The sequence below is a fragment of the Myripristis murdjan genome, chromosome 6 (genome assembly GCF_902150065.1).
Source record: "Myripristis murdjan chromosome 6, fMyrMur1.1, whole genome shotgun sequence".
Classification (NCBI taxonomy): Eukaryota; Metazoa; Chordata; class Actinopteri; order Holocentriformes; family Holocentridae; genus Myripristis; species Myripristis murdjan.
The window spans coordinates 12,829,044-12,852,804 of NC_043985.1; the positions used below are offsets into that span (position 1 = coordinate 12,829,044).

Here is a 23,761-nt window from a genome sequence, read left to right on the forward strand (position 1 = left end):
CTTCATCTGCTTTGTGCTTTCATGTGTTAGCCACAGTTTTAACAAGCTTCCCAGGGTACAGTACTGATTGATGCTGAAAATAAAACTTCAAAAGGTTACCTTGGCTTTGACATCTGAGCACCTTAACCAATACCTGTCCCTCCGAGCTGAGGACAGTGTCAAAGTATCCGTGAAACCTTTCTCCAGAGGTGAGCTTTAAACGTACCATTGATGCTCCAAAGCTCCCAGTGCCAGTCACTCCAACCTGCGAGCCAAATCGCTCTGTCTGGGCTCTGACCCAGGGCCTCTTGCTTATGCGTGTAGGGGAGAGGGAGAGGGAAAGAGAGGAGGGTGGGGGGGTCACACAAACTGTCTCAGGGATTTGACCATCAAAGTGGTTGCAACAAATCAAACAAAACCCAAAGCAGTTGAAGAAAAGATGCCATAGGTGTGGGGGCAGAAATGTGAAATTCTCCAAGTGTTTCTGAACTTAAATGAAAGACTGATGCTCCACAAGTCAGGATAAACAAATGGCTTATAAAAAGCAGCATCTAGTTTTAGATATAAAATGTGTGGCAACTTTTTGAAAAAGCAATGAAAATTTCACCACCTGGCTTGGCATTAGTAGAACCATTAAAAACTTGTGGTTTAGTATCATAAAATGATCTACTGTTTTCCAAAATATGAGCTTTTAGTGTACATAGCTATGCTAACATCTTAATGTACAGCAGGCTTAAGGCAACCAAAAGTCTCTCTCTCTCTCTGTCTCTCTCTGTCTCTCTCTGTCTCTCTCTCTCTCTCACACACACACACACACACACACACACACACACACACACATGCACACACACATCATGTGCCTTTGCTCTGACCCACTAACAGTCATACAAGCTGCAGCTGCTAGGACTCTACTGTGTATCTACTGTTCAACTGTACCTTGGCTTGTTTGGCTCCCAAGACCGGCTCTGCCTTGCGCCACTGATCCAACGATGGCCTTGTGCTTCAGTCAAGTTTCAGTTTGTTGGACTGCCTCAGCTGCCCTCCACTTCCTCCCTGTCCTCACAACAATCCCTGCCCCGGACATTGCATCTCTGGATCCAGAGTACTGCAGGTGTTCCCATGCCCGTGCCACGATGAACTCCTCTCTGACCGAGCTGAAGGGGAGCCTGAGCTTGTTGGTGTTCCCATACAGGCCAATGTTACTTAGGCTGCGTGGCAGTCCCAGCCATATGCGTAGATAGCTGCTCACCTTTTGCTCAAAACCTTCCACCACAGTCATAGGGACCTCATAGTTGAGCAGAGGCCAGAGGAGTCTTGGGAGGATTCCATGCTGGTAGACCCAAACCTTGAATCAACCAGGGAGCCCAGACTTGTCCACTGTTCTCAACCAGCCTTCCAGGTCAGCATTGGTTGCCTTGATGTTGTTGTTGTTGTCTCTGTCGTTGAGGCTGCAGTTGAAGACCTTCCCAAGGCTCTTCACTGGTTTCTCAGGGACTGACGGGATTTGATGTTCTCCCAGGCTGAAGCGGAATTTGTCTATGACCTTCCCCTTCTTTAGATCTTTAGAACCAAGGACCTGGATTTTGCAGGTTTGAAGCTCATGCGTGCCCATGCCATGAGCCTCTCCAACCCCTGGAGGATCCACCTTGCTCCTGGTACAGCTGTTGTTGTCACTGTGAGGTCATCCATGAAGGCTCTGATGGGAGGTTGACTTACTCCAGACTTGCTGAGGGGGCCTCGGCATTCTGTTTCAGCTGCCTTGACCAGCATGTTCATTGCCAGTGCAAAGAGGGTCACTGAGATGGTACTGAGATGGCACTGAGATGGTACAATTATCCCCACTTCCAGCTGGTGCCAGTCAGATGTTAACTTGCCAGAGGAGACTCTCAAGCTGAACTTGCTGTAATAGTCCAGGATGAGGTCTTTCACCCTCTGGGGCACGTGATGTTTCTCCAATACAACCTCCACCAGCTTGTGGGCTATTGAGCCATTGGTGAGATCTAGCCACAGTACTGCCAGGTCTCCTCTGTCTTCTTTTGCCTTGCTGATGAGCTGGGTCACCACACCTGTGTGTTCCAGGCAACCTGGGACTCCTGGTATGTCTCCCTTCTGCACAGATGTGTCGATGTACTTGTTTTTCAACAGGAAGTTGGAGAGTCTCTTGGACACAATGCTAGAGATGATGAAGAACACTGTATACTACATTCCAACGACTATTTACATTGTAGATTCTAACTGAAGGAATCAAAACTATGAATGAACACATGTGGAGTTATGTACTTAACAAAAAAAAGGTGAAATAACTGAAAACATGTTTTATATTCTAGTTTCTTCAAAATAGCCACCCTTTGCTCTGATTACTGCTTTGCACACTCTTGGCATTCTCTCCATGAGCTTCAAGAGGTAGTCACCTGAAATGGTTTTCACTTCACAGGTGTGCCTTATCAGGGTTAATTAGTGGAATTTCTTGCTTTATCAATGGAGTTGGGACCATCAGTTGTGTTGTGCAGAAGTCAGGTTACTACACAGCTGACAGCCCTATTGGACAACTGTTAAAATTCATATTATGGCAAGAACCAATCAGCTAACTAAAGAAGTGGCCAACTAAACGAGTGGCCATCATTACTTTAAGAAATGAAGGTCAGTCAGTCCGGAAAATTGCAAAAACTTTAAATGTGTCCCCAAGTGGAGTCGCAAAAACCATCAAGCGCTACAACGAAACTGGCACACAAGAGGACCGACCCAGGAAAGGAAGACCAAGAGTCACCTCTGCTTCTGAGGACAAGTTCATCCGAGTCACCAGCCTCAGAAATCGCAAGTTAACAGCAGCTCAGATCAGAGACCAGATAAATGCCACACAGAGTTCTAGCAGCAGACCCATCTCTAGAACAACTGTTAAGAGGAGACTGCGCCAATCAGGCCTTCATGGTCAAATAGCTGCTAGGAAACCACTGCTAAGGAGAGGCAACAAGCAGAAGAGATTTGTTTGGGCCAAGAAACACAAGGAATGGACATTAGACCAGTGGAAATCTGTGCTTTGGTCTGATGAGTCCAAATTTGAGATCTTTGGTTCCAACCGCCGTGTCTCTGTGAGACACAGAAAAGGTGAACGGATGGATTCCACATGCCTGGTTCCCACTGTGAAGCATGGAGGAGGAGGTGTGATGGTGTGGGGGTGTTTTGCTGGTGACACTGTTGGGGATTTATTCAAAATTGAAGGCACACTGAACCAGCATGGCTACCACAGCATCCTGCAGCGACATGCCATCCCATCCGGTTTGCGTTTAGTTGGACCATCATTTATTTTTCAACAGGACAATGACCCCAAACACACCTCCAGGCTGTGTAAGGGCTATTTGACCAAGAAGGAGAGTGATGGAGTGCTGCGGCAGATGACCTGGCCTCCGCAGTCACCGGACCTGAACCCAATCCAGATGGTTTGGGGTGAGCTGGACCGCAGAGTGAAGTCAAAGGGGCCAACAAGTGCTAAACACCTCTGGGAACTCCTTCAAGACTGTTGGAAAACCATTTCAGGTGACTACCTCTTGAAGCTCACCGAGAGAATGCCAAGAGTGTGCAAAGCAGTAATCAGAGCAAAGGGTGGCTATTTTGAAGAAACTAGAATATAAAACATGTTTTCAGTTATTTCACCTTTTTTTGTTAAGTACATAACTCCACATGTGTTCATTCATACTTTTGATTCCTTCAGTTAGAATCTACAATGTAAATAGTCATGAAAATAAAGAAAACGCATTGAATGAGAAGGTGTGTCCAAACTTTTGGCCTGTACTGTACTTAAAATATCATTGTATAGTCCACTGTCTACTGCATGTGTTACACTGTCTTAGTTCAGTGTGTGTGAGGTCCTTTTGTTCTGCAAGATCCTGTTGCACTGCTGTGTGACTGCTGTGAAGTTTTTTTTAACTTGGTAAGTAAAGGGATTCTGGCAGAACTGTTGTAATACCTGATAAACACAAACAGCCTGTAACTACATAACCATTTATTTCAATGTTACTGGTTAAATTCTTTTTTTTTTTCCAAAGGAATTTACACACCGACAATCACTCCCTCTGTCTACCTGTGTGTACAGTACACCAAAAATGTAAACAACGACACTTTACCACAAACTAACTTCTGCAGTGCACTGAGCGTCACAATTTGTTATATAACAGTGTAAGAATATCCAAAGCTGGAATTTCCCTTCAACTGCTCAGTCAACTAATCCTGGAAAAATGAGTGAAATTTCTTTGTCTTGCTCGTTGTTTACAACACTTACAGTGTTATTAAAGTTCATAGTGAGACTGCAACCTCATTTATCCAAAGCTCTGCTGAATACAGATGATTCAGGGAATCTCACTTTGTCTCACTTTTTATCACTTTGTATTTTGGAAAATAAATCTCTGAGTCTGTCAGTTTATCTTCCCACTCTCATAATAGGAAAACATTTGCATAAAGTGCAATGTCCATGCAGAAAAGCCCAGAACCTTCTGCTAAAACAATCTAAAGTTAATTCACATGTTCATAAAACCTGTGATGTCTGTTTTCCAGATACACTGTGATAGAGCTTGCAGTAAAATATGCATTGACCGAAAAGCTGTCAGGTGCTTTGCAGGTGCTGCTGCAAGCAAAGGCATTCACATAGAACTGGGCTTTGCTGTATGAGCTGTTGAACAAAACCTCTGTGGAGTATTATCATAATCTGGCCATGTAGATTTCAAAGTGGCCTTTATTTATATAAATAATATGCCTGTAAACACCTTCATATAATAACAGACTGTGTGCAAATGAACCACACTGTCATTATGACATTTTTTTTCAGTAGCTTTGCTGGTTGTCAAATTATACGCCAAGACAATCTTTGGTACCAAAGAGGCATCAAGGTTCATCTGGTTTGTTGTGTTTCTGGTTGCAGTGTGTCATTAAAATGTTCTCTGCACATTCTGCAGATAAATGTACAAGTGCCTCTGACACTCCAATTAGCACTGCAGCAACAGAAAAAGTTCATTCAAAGCAGCTTATCTTGTAGCTGAAAGTCTGCAGCTTCATCACATTTTCAAATGTGGGGCCAGAGACAAAATACTCCAAGTAATCCAACAAGACTCTTGTGAGAGTTGTTAAGTTGAATAGTCAATCTTGAACCCAAGTGCAGACTCAACACACACAGGCAGGATTAACACAAAAACAGAAGTTTAATTACCAGCCAGGCAAAAAACAGAAAGGCAAAAACTATTAACTAAGAAACAGGCCAAAACTGGGGGCCATGGATTATGCTGGCTGGGCTGGCAAGGCTAGGCAAGGTCCAGGCATGGAGAACTGCGAACAAAGAGCACACAGGTTATGGCAAGGATCTGACAAGAATGAGGAGCAGAGCTGAGCTTATATAGAGAGTTGAGTAACGACTAAACAGTTCCAGCTGGTGTGGCTCTAGACAAACTGGTCCTCACACACCAGTTCCTAGTGAGCCAATTAGGGAGACGTGGAGGACATGGGGGCAGATGTAACAAGAGTGAAATGCATCCCTTATTTCCTTCTCCAAAAACACCGTTTTTTCACATTAAGTCAGGTATGAGCATATATGCACTAAGGAGGGCCAAGGAGCAGGTTTTCATTCCAACCAAAACTGACAGCAGGTGATTTCATTGACTTGCTTGCCTTCAACCACAGGAGCCACTGAGCTTGAATGACTGAGCTAGAACAGCCAGTGTCCTGTTTGCCATGGTTACTTGGCTGATACAAATCAAAATGGCAGGTAGAGTTCTTTGCTTTGCCAAGTGATGACAAGTCAGTGGATCTATAAAGCGTGTCAGGTTTGAATATATTTGACAGGCTATGTTCAATTATTCAAGCAGAAATTGCTTGAATAATTGAACCTATGTGTCCTGATGTTACACAAGCAATTAGACTCAGTACTAAAAACTTATCTGATATCTGATGTTTGCCATGAGGCTGGAGTAACATTTTCAAAAACTGTGCTCCTATTAGCTCCTCCACTCAACAACTGCAAACAAGCAAATCATACTGGTAAGCAGCATCAAACATACATTTTACTTAAGTTTTGGATTCATACTTAAATTGTCATATTTACTGCTCCATTCAAGTGTAGTACATCCTCCAAGTTTGGTACATTAACTCCCTCACTGATGCGAGAATGAGAGCTTCATTGGGAGCCTCCTGCTTCAAAATGAATGAAACAGATAAAGACAAGAAACAACATGATTTTTCACCGTCACACCACTGGCTTCCAAAAATGGTGCAGGCTAAGTCCTTCCTGTGCCTTTTATCACCCCACAGGCTGAAAATGCGAGCAGAGTGCTCCAAGATATTAAGTTTAATGTTACTTCTTAAATGTTTGGCCAAACTTTAGTGGAGAAGAAAAGTGGTCATTAACTTTAAACCGATATCGGACACCAGCTGAAATGTAAGATGCCTTTCCACTTCTTTGGCCTTTGCTGCAATAGCTCTGTGTTCAGACAGTGAATGACTTGGCTTAAGTTAGTTCACACGGAAGCTGTCCCATAGCCGATCATCCTGGTGTGTGGATTTGAATAGGAAAGACCACTGAACTCCATCCGAGCTCTATGGAAGAAATGAATCAGTGAAACCACCTGGTATAGGTCTTGGTTGGAATTAAAACCTGCAGATGTCTGGCCCTCAGTGGCATATGGCATACACATCCCTGAAGTAAGTCTATACAGGAGCTGTGTGGTGTGTTTTCTTCAGTGAGTATTACCTGAAATGGTGTTAATTGACACCTAAAGTCCTTAATAAGATATACTCTCTTATTCAAAAAACATATTAATGTTACAGAATATAATGTGTGTTGTGTTATTGATTATGTACAGATATAGTATATGGCTCATGTTCTTGCCAGTACTAATGCCAGCACTCATCCATATTGAAAATATGTCTTAAGAGATATGAGTTGAATGTAAAAAACTAATTTAAAACTTTCCTATCATCGCTTAAATTTTTATTGCTATTCACTGTAATGATACAACCCAAGTGTGTTGGGAGCATTGGTTCAGTTTGGTGGGGGGTGGGGGGGTTAAGGAAAAGAGGACTTGGGGAACATAAAACACCAACTTAAACAGTGCAATGCTAGTATGGACACAATGAGCATTAACACTTTTACTGTCAAAGAAAATTGATTTATTGCAAAATGAAGATCTACTTGAACAATTCTCCAGCTTGCTATTATAATCAAAGATAGCATTTTTATCACTGAAAAGTTGGCTGACATTTACTCCCTGACCCTGCAAATACACTCTTAGGACTTGGAATGAAATATCTACAGTATCTCCATTAATTTTATGGTTATGGCTGGAAAATAGACAGACAGAGGAGACAACAATAACCTGCTTGGTATATTCCTGCCTGCAGATGTAGCTTTAATACCTGAGGGTGTGTTTTAACTGTGATTATGGTTATGACAGTGTTGCATCTTGGCTCCAGGTCACTGGTATCTGCAGAAATTTACAGAGCAAAATTATTTTTTAGCATTTTTTTTTTTTTTTTTTAAGCAGGTGAATCTCACAGTCTCAGATTGTTTGACTGATGCTCTGCATTTGTTTTGTGGTGCGTCCTGCAGCTTCTATCCCTGACCAGCAGAGGGCACTGTCTTTGTCCTGTGACTTGATCAATATTATGCTGTAATAGGCCAAGAAAGTAGACAAAGGAATAACATTAAGTAGACAATAAAGTGTTGAAAATAACATAGTTGTATTGTTGAATTTCATAAAAAGTGTTAAAAAAAAAAATAGCTTCCACCAACTGAGCTATTTTACCTAGACACAGATTATTTAAAGGTCAATTTCAAAGTTCCTGATTTATTTATCAGTTACTTTGAGTTTCGCTTAGTGTGTGTGTGTGTGGAAGGGATTAACAACCATTGGCAACGTAGTTTTTCCTGCTCCAAACTGTTGTTATTACATCGGCCTTTAAAAAAAAATCCACTATTGATTGACCTCTAGTTTAAATTAAAAGAAATTAAATTTGAGTTGAGTAAATGAATAAATAAAACAGCTCTGGGCCAGCTGATAGTGAAATTCAACAAAAGCCTTCAAAACACTGCAGTGGGGTCTATTTTACTACTTTTTTTTGCATAGCAACGCTGGAATGCGCAACAAGTTGTTTTTACTCATCCGGGGTTCAGATGTGCAAGTTTAGGAGTGGCACTTGAAGGCAGCACGAGCCTTTCTGCTGGTCTGTCGCTCCCTCACGTAAACAGACGGTGCGCGAGGACAGCGGGTCAGGAAGTTCGGATGGAGCCGAGTTCGGACAGGCTGGACGCAGCGACTGTCGACTTTAGGGGGAGAAGAATGGTAGGCAGCTTTGTGTTTGGTATTGGAAAAAAAACCTTCGGCTTCTCTTTCCTGTGAAAACAGTTTCACCTGAGCCTGAGATCAGACGGAGAGCAGTTTCAGTCCCGCGGAGAATTCATCTCTGCCTCGAGCTCCATTTAGTGGCTCTTCTCTCTATTCAAACATCATCGCATACAGTGTAGCACAGAGTTCTCGTCCTGTATCTGTACCTGTATAAGAAGTAGTTCTGCATCATAAACGCACATGTAAGAGTGACATGAGTTTCAGTGACAGCTAACCCTGTAAAAACCTCAAACCACTGTTGCGGACGTGTCACGCTTCCTGTCTTTTTTTGTCAAGGGAATAGAAATACTCTCATATTAAGCATTCATTAGGGTTGACCGTCTTTGACGGTCAAAATAGTGTAATATTTTTGGACTGAAGCGGCTGATAGCCAGCATTTCCCCCCCAATATTCAATACTTGACTGTTTGGTAGCAGTTTATTTTATAGCCCACAATATGGTCCAACTAGTTTTTACTTAAGGAGTAATTACAGGTTAACACTTATGTCCCTCGTTATTACAAAATTGTTACACCTTAATTCCACAAATTCTGAGAAAAAAACTTCCTTTTCTGAACTGTAGTCTTTGCAGGATGAAGTGAAACATACACATGTGAATGAAACATGGGATACCAAAGTTCTCTGTTGAACTTTATCCTTATATGAAATTCCAGGATAGCAGCTCTTTGTGATGCCCTATACCATATTAAAAGGTATATAAGGGAAAGTCTGAGATTAATTACTGCCTCGAGCTAATGATCAATAACAAATAAAATTATTATTATTATTATTATTTTTTTTGTAGATTTTCTGTAGCTGTGGTCAGGAAGGAACCTCCATATACGCTGTGGACAACATGACCGGCCAATATCTGATATTTTAAAAAAGCTAAATCCTAGCTACTAATATATCAATCTCACTTTGGTACTGTATATTCATTTTTACATTTCTGCCAGCTGGATAATTTCAGCACTCATTTTATGCTTTAAATAATGCTCCACTTCTCTCAGTCCCTCTCAGTTGCGTCACTGTAAACCTCAGTATGGTTAATGCTTCCCAACATACTGCGTGCAGGTCCTATCCCACAATGAGCACTGTCAGGGATGGTGATATTGGCACCTTTGGCCCAGAGCTGCCAGCCATGTTTGATGGCATGAAGCTGGCTGCAGTGGCCACTGTCCTCTACATCATCGTCCGCTGTCTCAACCTGAGGAGTCCCACTGCACCACCAGAGGTCACCTACCAGGACACACCGCTGAGCCGCTTCCTGCTCAAGTCCTGCCCCACGCTAACCAAAGAGTGAGTGTGCTACAGTGATTAGAGTCCCAATTTTGAAATTATTACAACTTTTGACTTGACTGGGACTTTAAAGGGACGGTGAACTTCAATGTGTAATTTTTCATTAAGCTGTTTTTATTGCCATCATGAACTGTGAGAATCTGAAGTCTGTTCTATGCAAGAGAGGCCTGTTGGTTGATTGTTCTTCAGTCAAACAGTTGTTTTTGCCAGGGAGGGATTAGAGGGTACTTTCACACGTAAGAATGGGGGTAATCAAAAACAAAGACTTGGTTTTAACCAGCTATTTGTCACCTCAGTTATACCTCTTCTTACCCCCTGAAACTTCTTTGCTTTAGGTTCAGTCACCAGTGATAACTGTGTCACACTGTGCCATTACTTCAGCACATAAGTGCACACTTCAGATAGAGTGGTCAAAAAAAATCTACTGATAAGCTGTTGTTCTTTAGAACAGCAAAAACAACTTCCTGGCTTTAGCAATAAACTAAGCTAGTTTACTGTGTAGTTGGTGACCACATAGCTACCCTGGCAAGAATGCAGTGGGTAGCCAAATACATAAACTTAAAATGTGATGCTATTTCTCTGGTTTCTTGAGATCCATTAATTTCTTATAAGCTGATGTATTCATGGGAATGAGGTCTCTTGTGTTGCATCATTGAGTATTGAAAACTTAAAAACTCAATGATAAGTAGTGAATCACTTTAAGCCTACTGTCCATCCACTCATCTCTGCTGGCAGAGCATCAGCAAATGATGCAAGGCAGCCTGTGGACACTACCATGTGCTGTTGGAGTTTCTGTGATGTGATTATATCCTGCCGAAATAGTGATGAAACTCCAGGGGAGAGAAGTTAAAGCTGTGCTATGTAAGGTGGAGAGGAGATTGTGTGTGTTTGTGTCCATGCTAAGCATGTCTTTGTCCTTCTCTTTAGATACATTCCACCCTTGCTCTGGGGGAAGAGTGGTCACCTCCAAACTGCCCTGTATGGCAAGATGGGGCGTGTTAACACTCCAACGCCCCGTGGGGTCCGCAAGTTTCTACCTATGCAAGATGGGGCCACGGCAACCTTTGACCTCTTTGAAGTGCTTGGGGACCACAGCACAGGGGGTGAGGACTGAATGCTGGTCCTGACACAGATGAACCACAAAAGCAGCCATGGGACCAGATTTCATCCAAACAGTGTTGTTGTCTGTCTTTGCTCAATTGTACAGTACAACCAACCACATTCATCCAAGCTAGAGCAAGAGCAACAATAGGAAGCTGCCACTAAACACGTTATCTGTTGCCGGTCTATACTAATATTCTGTCAGACTTTTAAAATGTGTTTATCCGTGAAGAAAGTACTAAGTACTGTGAACAACCTAATAGCCCTCCTCTCTCCTCTCCTCTCCTCTCTTTCATGTGTTGATTTATATGATGAGTCCATCAACCTCTAGTAACAAGTACCATGCGCAGACAGGAAGTCCACTAATCAACTTCCCAGAGGGCAAATGCAGTGCATTGCAGCAACCAATTACCTAGACACACATACACCTACACACACACTGAAGATTGCATGACATCCACTTTTCCCCACAGTGACTCTATTATGTGTGTGTTTATGTGTGTATGTGTGCATATGCGTTACCATGCAGGCGACATCACCATGGTAATCTGCCCTGGGATTGGTAGCCATAGTGAGAAGAACTACGTCCGGACCTTTGTGGATCACTCCCAGAGGCAGGGCTACCGCTGTGCCGTCCTCAACCACCTGGGAGCGCTGCCCAACATAGAGCTCACCTCACCACGCATGTTCACCTACGGTAAGCAGGGATTCCTGCATGGGGTTTAGCAGTTTATAATTAAAGGTGTGGTCATACTTGCAGTTTGATTTCTTTTGATCCAAGCCATAGTGGAAATTTTCACTTCACTACATATTTGTTTACAGTCAAGGAAGTTAAATAAATGCATGATGTTGCCAAAATCAGTGAGTAATTATATTAAATAATTGTGATCATAGTATTGACCAAAATAATTGTGACTATGATTTTTGCCAATATTGAGCAGCGCTAGATCACACAACCCAGTCACATAGACTCAGAAGTAGCATGTCATGCACTGTGTTTTGATAACACATGCTCCTGCCAGGTTAGAGGTTTTGGTAGTGTGGGGGAGTCAAAATAAATTTGATTCCAGTGCCTGTAACTCTATCAAAGCACAATGGACTTGTCTGTTTGCAATAACCTAATATATTGAGAGGCTATTTCACCTCATCTTGACTCCAGCTTTGCCTGTGGTGGCTTTTCAAGCATGAGTAAGTGCCTGGCTATCAGATTTCAGTATCCATCTCCTTAAACCTTGTGTTTTGAGGTCACTGCCTGCAGTTGTTTCAGATGACATTCTCACTCCTAACTAACCACGCCACAATTTGCATGTTAGAGAACCTTAGTGCAATTGTTTGGTGCTGCCAGGGTTCGATTTCGTTCTCACAACAAATCAAACTAAAGGAGTGAATGCTTCAGAGTTTAACGTAATGGTTCCAGACATTTTAAATTGATGACTAGTTTTGTTTTTAGTGTTATTTTAATCTTGTTTTATAAGTTTTCTTTAGCTTACACTTTCACATTGTTTTCATTTTTTCATATTTTTTATTATTAGGTTTTTGTTCCCTGCCTGGATTGGTCAGTGTGTGTTTGTTGTGATTTCACTTCATTCTAGACTTTTCAAAATTAAAGTGAATGAGAGAGTATGTTTGCATTTTTTCGTGATTGGCCCAAGGGGAACGACGGCATGTTTTGAATCACACTGGAGTTCTGGGCTTGATACACCCACAAACAGTGATTGGTCAAAAAAAAAAAAAAACTGTTGGCCTGTTCAAATGTAACTTTATTTAGAGCCCCAAATAACTGTTTCACCAAATTTCACACAGACACACTGTACCTTTATTTACTTATACACATTCTATGACCAAAAAGGAGCAGTAAGATGAAAAAAAAGCACATATTACCTGCGTCTTATCATATCACTTCTGTGTCTTATTACTGTGACACCAAACTAAATTTAAATAAAAAGGCGAAATACTAGATCTACTAGAGCCAGCACAGGAGACATTTTCTCTGTGGGTTCATTTCAGTAATGTGTTGAACGAAGACAATGAAAGGTAAATTAAAATTGGGTAAAGTAGTGATTAGGAGGCCAGAGAAACCTTATTTTATCAAATAATTTGGCACGTGCTTATTTCAGCTGCATAACCTTTAGTAGAGTATGTATTCAGTCAAAGCTGCATATTTAACATTAAGTGCTGCAGAAGCTGTTAAAGTGTCTCTGCCATCCAGGTTGTACGTGGGAGTTTGCAAACATGGTGGGCTACATCAAGCGGGCTTTTCCCCAGACACTTCTGGTGGTGGTGGGCTTCAGTCTGGGGGGAAACATCGTGTGTAAGTTCCTGGGTGAGAATCAGTCGAACCAGGACCGTGTGCTCTGCTGTGTCAGTGTCTGCCAAGGCTACAGCGCACTCAGGTTGGTACTTTGAGAAACTGATAAGGCTGGGCACATTTTCTAATACTTATACCAAATCTGGTACATCACTTTCAATGAGGGTTCTTAAACAATACTTTTGGGGGCACTCTTTTTTTTTTTTTTTTTTTTTTTAAATCAAAGTGCATTATATAAATACACTACACCGTTGTTGTCAGCCTCCCTCCCCTCTGTCAGAGTCAAAGCTGAGCTGTTACTTTGGTCTGCATTGCACAACAGTACACAACAGTTTACACAGAAATTAGTTCACCTGGTATGTTTGTGGAAGGGTGTGTTGCTGTGTGTTTATCTCTTGTACACATGGTGACAGAGTGAAAATACACTGACGTGAACACAAGCGAGGGCATGTACAAGCTATCAGCACATATGCTCACTGGCTGTTCACACAAAGGTCTATTCATGTTTAATTTAAATCAGATGAACCTTACAATGGATTAGAACAAAAGACACATTAATGTGTGTGTGTGTGTGTGTGTGTGTGTGTGTGTGTGTGTGTGTGTGTGTGTGTGTGTGTGTGTGTGTGTGTGCGAGTGTGTGCGTGTGTGTGCGCGTGCCTGTGCCTGTGTGCGTGTACCTGTTTATAGGGCCCAGGAAACTTTCCTTCAGTGGGACCAGTGCCGGAGGCTCTACAACTTCCTGTTGGCATACAACATGAAGAAGATCATCTTGTCACACAGGTGTCAAAAGTTACTAATGTTTGCTGTCCGCTCAAAGTTATTGAGGTATAGTTCAATCCAAGTAAACAAACACAAGTTCAGACTACAGAAACTTTTTGTTCTTTGTTCAAGCGAATTAAACTTAATGAGCCCTGTTTTCGAGGATACAAATGACCATCACAAGCAGCACTATGACCAGTTTGTATTTTAGTGGCCTGGAAACACACTTTGCCCATTCATTGGTATTTTCATGCTTGGTGCAAAGGTAGGAGGGGTGGCACACCGAAATAAGAGGCTTCTTTAGGAAGAGCAACATAAGCTCTGCTGTTTTGGCAAAAAAAAAAAGTAATGGCAATAAGATCCCTAATGGCCAGATGAAATCTTAGTGCAATGTCAGTTCTACGATATCTGCAGCTCTGGATGTATGTGTGGCTGTTGGGAGACCTATAATGCACATGGCAGCAACTTGACAACAACTCAGAAGCAGTGTAGGACTGTTTGGATGAGTCAGGTGGCACATTACAATACAGAGTTAGAAAGTCAGTGTGTTCTTGGTGGCATGCTGTGTTTTGCACTATATATATATTGTGCAGTCAGGATGCCAACTTAACTTTAAAGAGGGAACATTACAAACAGTAGGCAAACAGATGCTGAACTGAATGTGGTGATGGTAGAGCAGGTCAACTTGATGCCAACACACACCAGAGGAGAGGTCAGCTGGCAGAGAAGTTGTAGCCAATGGATAGAATTTTATTGAATACATTAGTTACATTCATTACTTTTTAATTAAGATAAAAAAAAAAAACAATAATGAATTGCATGTTTACTATATTTATTCATTTTTACAGCTGACATAATGAATTCAGTGAAGAAAACAGTTAATCTCCAAACCCCTCTAATATATTCGACTCTATCGTGCCCCTTTAGGCTTAGTGCACAGCTGTGCTTTGATTAACAAAAACAGTGAGTGAGTTTGGATATGCTCTCATTGACTGTGTGGAGTTAAAATAGGGCCCAGTGTTTTTAGAGATTTTAAAAATTGCATATGGGTCATTTCATGTCATTTCACCAAATTTTCAGGACATCCAACGCACTTGGGTCTCAAAAAATTCACCAGTTGTTCCTTATTTATCCAATAGGCACACTGTAAAATGTTAGTTTGCTCAGATGGATACTTTTTGAGATATGGCGAATTTAGTGAGGGGGTTATGTGTCGATTTTGGTGCGATTTTCGCGCATCCTTATTTTTCCTCCATTTTCAGGTGTCAATATCTCAGGAACTACACCTCATAGGAAACTGAAATTTGGTACGATAATACACCTCCACCTACTCTCTCAGAATATGCAAAAATATCTGTCATACATCATAACTGGTAGGCATGCCAGCCCCTCAAAAATGGAAAAAAAAATTACACGGGTTTTGTGGTCGACCATGTTTGGGCCTTCAGAAAACAACTTTGTATTTGCCCCAACTTCTTGATTTTTTCTGAGCTTTGAGATACATACATGGACTGTTCAAAGCATTAATGATTAGTCAGATATATGCATCAGTTTCTGGATGGCAGCTTCTCCAAATCCAAAAAAAAGTTTTCGTGTCAGATTTTCATTGGCCCATAACTACATGTGGGAATGTTAAAAAAATCTGATCTCTGTTTTAATTTAAAGTTCAAAGCTTACTCTTTCATGGGATATAAAAAAATTGTTTATGCAAGTTCTTCATTTTTATTTTTGATCCCAACTATGGGGCTATTTCACCACTCGCAAATATAGAAATTCCTCAATATTAAACCATTGTAGCTTGCGTTTGTGTCTTATATTCATTTATTGTTTGTTATTTGGTCATTATTAATCTAGAATACAATGACCATTGCATCAGAAATGCATTTATTTGTCAAAACATCAACATTTTCATGAACTGTTTACCAAATCTCTTAAGCTGCACATTCGTACAGTTTGGGTTTTTGCTTCCAAATTTCAGCATACATAAAATATGCATAAAATTGCCTGCTTTACAAGTTGAAACCATTTTGGTGTGATTATCTTCAAAATTGAAAAATTGTAAAATGTCACACAGAATGGGCACTTTACTGTCAATCAATCAATCAATCTTTATTTCTGTAGCATAGAGGAAAAATAAGGACGCGCGAAAATCGCACCAAAATCGACACATACCGCCCTCACTAAATTGGCCATATCTCAAAAAGTATCCATCCAAGCAAACTAAAATTTTACAGTGTGTCTGTTGGATAAATAAGGAACAACTGGTGAATTTTTCAGAATTTTTTGAGACCCAAGTGTGTGGGCCATTTGTTGAAATGACATGGAATGACCCATATCTTAAAAATATTTCAAATCAAGGTTGGTTACTATGGCAAGAGTGTAACATGCCAAGATAAACATCCACACATTCTCTTTATTGTACAGTTCTCCTAGAGATGATTCAGCAGTCAAAAGCTGGTGAATTCTGGCTGTGTCTCTTCCATCACTGGAGGTTGAACTCAATTCTAAAAATTCATTTAGCTGGTAAAATAGTAAACGTAGTGGGGGAGCTATAACAGTCACTGTTGCCCTGATATGTGTCATTTAATGCCTGTGCCATAGGAGCAGTTTGTTTGGTGCAAGGTCAAGCAAAATAGAAGATGCAGACCTGAGCAGACTGTACGCCGCTACTTCTCTAATGCAGATTGATGACAGTATCATGAGGTAAACATTTCTTCTACTTTAATGAGAACTACTAATGGTTATTTCAAGTTCATCAGTGATTATCTCAGTTTCATTTGACATTGTAGGCATTTAACTGAGACTTACCCAGAGTGACTAAACAAGCATGCAGGTTTTCAGTGTCATGTCCAAATGATTTCCATCAAGAAAAGCTTTTGCAATTCTGCAACCTTTTGGATATAGGATTATTAATCTAGCCACCCGGAATCCTGCCACCGACACCTTATGTTATACACTAATATTATAACATGATTTATTTTGCAGAAAATTCCATGGCTACAACTCCTTAAAAGAGTACTATGAGAGGGAAAGCTGTGTACATTACATCCACAATGTGAGTGACAAATGTCCACAAAAAGACCTGATTGATTCAAGATTCTTTTTTTTTTTTTTTTTTTGCCATAGTCTTGGCATTCAGACTGGTTCAGTTCGTACAGCTTGATTTTTTTCTTAAGAAACCCAAAATGCATAGGAAGGTGTCACTGAATACAAATATTAGCACTGCAACTGTTGAAGCTGCTGTTACTAATACTACTACTATATTAATATTAGTATTAATATGAACTAATGTAAACATCACTATAACGGAGTTTGACTAGGCCTTCCTAAACTGTTTCAAAAACGCAATTCAGTGTTGTTTCTTTCCCAGGTCACTGTGCCCCTCCTCTTGGTAAACTCCTCAGATGACCCACTGGTGCACCAGTCGCTACTCACTATCCCACGCACACTTTCAGGTTTGCCTCCATAGCTTCATTTTATTTACCAGTTCTAGTCATTGATAAGTATTTTGAGTGTTACTGATGGTGTTATTAGCTGTGATATATTGATTATCACTTTAACTGATGCAGAGGTTCTGATGACTTAGATTTTGTGTGTAGGTGCTATCCATTTACTAGCAGAGGCTGAGTACAGTAATACAACATCATTAACACACAGTTATACTGTAGCTATAGCTAACACGAGTTTAGAGCATATGAACTGGTTGTCCTTCCCGTTGTGTTTTGAACACAAACTTTTCTAAGTGTTGGCGCTGTTTGCTTGACGATGACCTGGCCAGACAGTCTTGTTGAATTTTTCAGGACCATGTGATCCTCCTGTGCTGTGGGATTATTTATAGGTGTGTGTGTGTGTGTGTGTGCATGTGTGTGTGTGTGTGTGTGTGTGTGTATGGTGTACACAAAACACTGCCTCCCCTGTCCTCCTGCCTCAGTGGCCTTCCTGTATGTCATTAGCACTGCCCCCTGTGTGTGTAAATCAGCATTACAATGCCTTGCCTACATTCTTTGAAATCCTAAACTTGTCCTTTAATGGAAGAAAATGTGAAAACACAAGTCTACATTCTTTTTTACTTTCACTTTTTTCTTTAATTTCTCAGTGTAAGCCAAACATTCCCAGCGCTGACTGTTTGATCTTTTCAAAAGATCAGTCACAGACATTGTGTCAAAACATCATAATTCCAACTTTGGTGTTTTTATTTTTTAACTTGATATGAACAATTGCATGGCCTTTTATGAGTTGAAAAAATTGCTCAACCCCTCAGCCTTATCAAACCTTCTCATAACTCATTGCGTAATGTTAAAACTGCCTGTCATCAAGCTCAAAACAGACTGTTTGCTCTGAAAGCTCAAAGGCACTTTTTCTTAGGTCCTGAAAGCAGATATTTTGGAGAAATGAGGTTTTCATGGGACTTTGACACCAGCAGCTCAGTACCACACAGAATTAAAGATGCATATGTACCTCTTTGAAAAGTAAAATGTATCAAAAGAAGCGCTGTATTCAGTGAGATCAACTTGAACCTGTGTGGTGATCTCTGCTTAATTGCTTTGCAGCCACAGTGAGTAGATCCCTCCTGGTCTGCATCAGGGCTCCAGGACCTCAAAAACACATTTTACTGCATGTCAGGGAAGTTGTAGATAAATGGGTGTCTTAATGGATGCAGCAAAACTGGCTCCTATTTCAACTGAGAATGTAAAACAGGTTCAAGAAAAAGTATGACCCAGATTGTTCTTATATGTTACAGTGGTCCATGGAATTAACAACCACATCGTTATGTGGATTACAAAACATGTTGAGGCTGTATGCCTTTGAGTGGTTTCAATCTGCATATTAGCTGACTTCAGCATCTGATAAAATAGCATCAACTTTCATGACACTTTTCATATTTGTGTGACAAACCTGTTTTTTGATGCTGTGGGATTACTGTCCTCCATGTTAGTCATATTATAATCTTGAGCACTCAAAGCAAAACAGCTCCCGCACTTTGCACTTGCTTACAGTGTTACACAACAGAAATGCTTAGGATTATGTTAGATCCTGAGCAGGCTAGCAACAGGACATTTTAAAAGCTAATAACAACCCATATAGATGTGTGTGTGCCATTCTTCTGGCACGGATGCACCAAAACTCCCATTGTTTGAGAATTTCCCAACTAGATCATAGCTGCTTTTATTGTAGCTTTTTTAAGAGCAAGACTTCCTCAATTTTTTTCTGATCTTGCAGGTGGGGCCTAAGGATGGCCAAGTCTGTTCAGCGCTTTACTTCAAGGGAGCATATCTCAAAATGTATTGGGCAGACAGCCATGAAATTCCCTGAGCACATCATGTTACCATGACCTTTCATCTAGCAGCACCATTAAGCCACAATTCATGCATGAGGACATCGCTGTCCCAAAATGCCATTTATGGGTTTCTGCTTCTTACTTACTCATAGTTCAAATTTATAAGCAGTGGTTGTTATATGTCAAAATACCTTAGATATTTATGGGATTTTACATTTAGCATTACATTGTCAAATATATATGAATTTGACTTGCTTTTTAGTTGCCGACATATAAAAAAAGTGCACCAAAAGACCCAAAATCATATTTGACTGTGTGTCTCATAACCAGAAAAATAATTGTCTTAATGCTGACATTTAACACAAAAAATATTTAAGATTTATTTGGATTAAGGTCGAGGAATCTGATGTAACTACACCTTGCACCAGGCAGTAAAACATGTGAGTTTAGATTACAAAATTACGTGAGGTTAAACAGGACAAATTAGGTCAGATTTTAGTGTGTGAGCTCCTGATGAAGGTCATGAGACCAAAACATCTGTGATGTGAATAAATGATCTTCAGCAAGAGACCAGTGTGCAGCAGTGATCTATATAGATATGCATTTCTTGCAGTGTATGAGCTCCAAATAGGTGCAATTCATCCACAAGTTTGATCCAGATATTGAGGCACTTAACAGTTGTTTTTATTTTCCCTCATCATAAACTGAGCAAAGTGTGTGTGCATGGTTGTGTATATGTGTCTGTGAGGAGTGAGAAGCTGTGCATATGTGTGTAGGGTGTATTAAAGTAATGTTTCTGTGTGTGTGTGTCTAAAAAAAGTACTAAGAATGCGTGGTCGGTGTAGAATGACAGAAAGGGAAAGGAGGAGTTGTGTTTCTGTGCAGACACCCAGCTGCTTGACCTCTGACCTCAGAGCCATTTTAACGATCCGTTGACTTTCAGAGCACAGGAATGTAATTAATTATCTCTGCACCGACAACATCAGGGTGTACTTAATTACTAACAGCCGCCAGACTTACTCAACCGAAAAGCCAGAGTGACACAGGGAGGAGCAAAAGGCTTGAAAACGTGCAGAGGGAAGGATGGACAGAACTTGGGGAAAAAATAAATGAACTGTTATTCAGGCTCAACAAATATGTTTCAGCTATTTAGATTTTACCAGCATCTGTTTAGTAAAACATCTTCATTATCACTGCTCATTCGTCTTTCAAGAATGACAGATAGATCTGATCCTTGAAAACGTCATAAAATGAGGTACATGTATAATTTGAAAACTGGAATCAGTTACAGATATTACAGAGCTATTTTTTTTTTTTTTTTTTTTTTACAAATAAACCTGAGTAAATGACTAGAATTTATAACTTACTGACTTATTTATTGTCTGCCTGATCATAATCTGACCCTGAAACATCTATAGAGTTATCTATTGACCGAGTTTGCTATCGACCAAACCTCCGTGGGAGCCAAAGGAACAAAATCCCTCAGTTTGAGAATGAACTATGTAATATAAATTTGGGAACAGTTCTACTAACACATGATTTGGATAAATGTTGTGAGATTCTGATGGATTCACTTGTAAATACAATTCAGAAGTTCACAAAGCCATTAAAATGTGGTAAGAAGAACAGATCATCTCAGCCTTCGGTTAAAAATTATATCCATCAGTTCATGAAATAATATTAAATAACCTGAAACATGTTGCCCCTTCCTGTTGTTTTTAATTGAATGTTTGTCTGTATGCTTGTGTTATTATGCCTTTAAAAGCCTAACTGAAAATTAACTTCAGCCAGAAGTCCTACATAGACTACATATGTTACATTATTTAATGTAACAATGTTTATCTGCATTGTCCCTGTCAAATAAATTAATGTAAACAAAATTAAATAAAATTTTAAAAATAACCATTTACCAACTTCAAAAACATGCACGGAAATGGCTGTGACACTGACATGGAATCACCAAGAATCACAAATTGCATATATTCACCATTTAACAACTTTAAAACACTGTTTAACAGCTATCTTGCATTTCTGGGCCCATTTCTTTGTTTGGTGGTGTTTTTTTCTTACTCCAGTGGATAACCGGCCAAACACAGATGATGTGGTATCACATCAAGACTTTTCCTGCACAGCTACTCTGGACTTTGATAATATAAGTTTTCAGTTATCTTAAAAATCAGTGGTAAACATCAGGTTTTGTTGTGAATCCCTCAGAATCAAAGAGCAAGAGAGAATCAACAAAAAAGAAAAACCCAAATCGTACAGGGAGAACGGTGTTGTACAACAGGCATAGATACCACTTTCTCCAACAACCTTAAAAGGCCAGAATGCTTTGTTGCCACAAGAGATCTTGGAGTTTGTGTCCGGGATGCAGCTTACATTTTCTCAGCAGTGAAACTCTGCTTTTGCTCACACCCATTGTCCAAGGGCTGTGGAAACTGGTTCTGGGAAATGTTGTCACTAACAAGTACAAATAGATGAGGCAGGTTGAGGAGAAGCGGGCTTAGCAAAAAGTAAATATCACCTAAATCATAAATCTGTGATTCTTAGGATGCTCTGAACATACTAAACTAATGTTATCTAACAGTATTCTTTTAATTCAGGCAAAAATAATAGAGAGACAACATGACCTCACATTTAGTATAAATGGCGGGATGGGATTGAAGGGCTGGAATTTAATTCAGCATGGCCCATGCTTGTATTTGTAATATTGAGTCTCATCTCAGAAACAATTCACCTGGCTTTCCCACTCTATTTCTGTCCTCTCCAGAGAAAAAGCCTAATGTGATGTTCGCTGTGACCCAACATGGAGGGCACCTGGGCTTCTTCGAGGGTGCTGTGCTCTTTCCTCAGCCACTCACCTGGATGGACAAGGTCATAGTCGACTATGCCGATGCCATCTGCCACTGGGAGAAGAACCGGCCACCCTGCTAGAGGACCACAAGCACAACACAGACTCATGGCTGCAGAGCACAGCTGTGACACCTAGCATGTAAGACACATGTGGCACAAACATGTATACTGGAGGAGGCACCTGGAAAGAAAACTGTAAAGCAACAAACATGCGCCTACACTCTTGCCTTCTACATCTTAACTGTCACATGCAGTCTATTTAGAAAAGAGGAAATTATGCAGAAGTTGTGTAGGTAAAAAAAAAAAGCTAAACAAGGTCCAGCACAGGTCAAAGAAAGGTAGGAAAGACTTTAGATTACTTTATACAACCGAGGATTAACTCTACACTCCCAACAATCTAGGTCAGCTTGTCCCATTCCATGAATTGCTCCCTTAGTTACAGAGCAGCAGGTAACAGGTGCTGTCGTGCCTCCTGCCATAGGATGAGACTGATCAGGTAGTTTAATTTCCTAAATGCTGCCATTATAACAATGATTAATACCATAGAAATGTCCCATAGTGTGGAAAAATAATTTACACAGCCTGAGGCAGTAATTCAGGGCAGGAGATAACAGGAAAAGCGGATTGGATTCAGTCTCTTTCTTGGTAATAGGGGTGAAAGCTTGAGACCTCTGGCAGTGGGAGATTGTGATCAAAAAACATTAAAAAAAAATGTTGATTAAGGACTTAGAGAGATTGCTCTATTTCATCCATGTGACTCCCTGACAAAGGCATGTGATTTACATCTGACAGGGTTTACTAAAATAAATGAACAAATCTTTGAATAAAAAAATGCCTTATTAAATGTTGTCAGATTTTGACACTTACGACAATCCAATGAAGTGCTGCACAGCTCTGATAATCACAGAAAAGTTTCCTAAATAGACTTTAATGTACTCTTTCAAGGGTGCTTTCCTATGATTAAGAAATTATCAGAAGCTGTTGGTGCAGTGCACTCCTCGCGGCTTGTACACTAAGATTATTTCTTAACCTGTTTGACTCCACTGGGGTTCAGGATGTTCACATGATGGCCTGCTGATTGATCACTAACCTAGCGTGGTTTTTTATTGGTGTAGAGCTGCATTGTTCATCATTTTCTGACATTTTATTAACCAGACAACTAATTGATTAATCGAGACAATAATCGACAGATTACTCAACAATGAAAATTATCATTAGTTGCAGCTATATACTAGTGTTTTGTTTGTTGTTTATTTGTTTTAGTCAGCAGGGCATATGTAAGTTAATGAAAAAAAATGTTTGGGGCTACTTGCATATTAATTTGAGCGAAATAGTTTTCCTCTCAGTCAATTGCACTTGCATTACTAAGAAATGCCAACTGGGGACTTTTGTCAATTTTTCATTTTTTTCATTATTAGAATGTTTTGGGCATTTCTTCTTTATTAGACCGGCACAGTAGAGGGGTAATATGCCGTGAATTTCTAACAACCCTCAGCCTGCCGTTTAAAAGGTTAGCACAACTTCCACCAGCACTACTACTGCCTTTCCTTCTACAGTGAATGTTATATACATCTCCATTTTGCCTTTACTCTTTTGTACTGGATGAATTATTTCATGGCAATGTAATATCAGCATATTGATGTGCTGTTAATAGTCTTAAGCATACAGTGCTTTGTTTTGATATGTTACATGTTACATCACAAACAAATTCTGTTTTACCTTATCCATTAATAAATCATTTTCATATACATCTGTCTGTTTATTGTAACCTGATGCCATATTTCTAGATAATTTTGCATGATACAGAGATTCCACCCCATAT

The 23,761-nt window shown here is 40.3% G+C and overlaps 1 protein-coding gene and 1 pseudogene across 2 annotated transcripts; one reads left to right on the plus strand and one right to left on the minus strand.

Annotated features, from left to right (window-relative positions):
• Positions 1-898: 898 nt before the first annotated feature.
• LOC115360481 (uncharacterized) lies at positions 899-4,855 on the minus strand (annotated as a pseudogene).
• Positions 4,856-8,193: 3,338 nt separating this feature from the next.
• LOC115360839 (monoacylglycerol lipase ABHD2-like) lies at positions 8,194-23,687 on the plus strand. 2 transcript variants are annotated; one of them, XM_030053994.1, is made up of 10 exons: positions 8,194-8,300; positions 9,416-9,640; positions 10,568-10,743; positions 11,271-11,438; positions 12,951-13,134; positions 13,737-13,829; positions 16,410-16,511; positions 16,794-16,863; positions 17,179-17,263; positions 21,857-23,687. In XM_030053994.1, the coding sequence occupies exons 2-10, from the start codon at positions 9,429-9,431 to the stop codon at positions 22,018-22,020; spliced, it is 1,254 nt and encodes a 417-aa protein (XP_029909854.1). In that variant the 5' UTR covers positions 8,194-8,300; positions 9,416-9,428; the 3' UTR covers positions 22,021-23,687. The 2 variants fall into 2 exon arrangements, with proteins under 2 accessions (XP_029909854.1, XP_029909855.1); XM_030053995.1 differs by lacking the exon at positions 8,194-8,300 and adding an exon at positions 9,176-9,265.
• Positions 23,688-23,761: the final 74 nt, after the last annotated feature.

Bases quoted from the DNA above. Each gene is read 5' to 3' on its own strand.
- LOC115360839 (XM_030053994.1), top strand. From the start codon at position 9,429: ATGAGCACTGTCAGGGATGGTGATATTGGCACCTTTGGCCCAGAGCTG. The intron at 13,135-13,736 runs GTTGGTACTTTG...ACCTGTTTATAG, and splicing joins CAAGGCTACAGCGCACTCAG to GGCCCAGGAAACTTTCCTTC. The intron at 16,864-17,178 runs GTGAGTGACAAA...TTTCTTTCCCAG, and splicing joins GTGTACATTACATCCACAAT to GTCACTGTGCCCCTCCTCTT.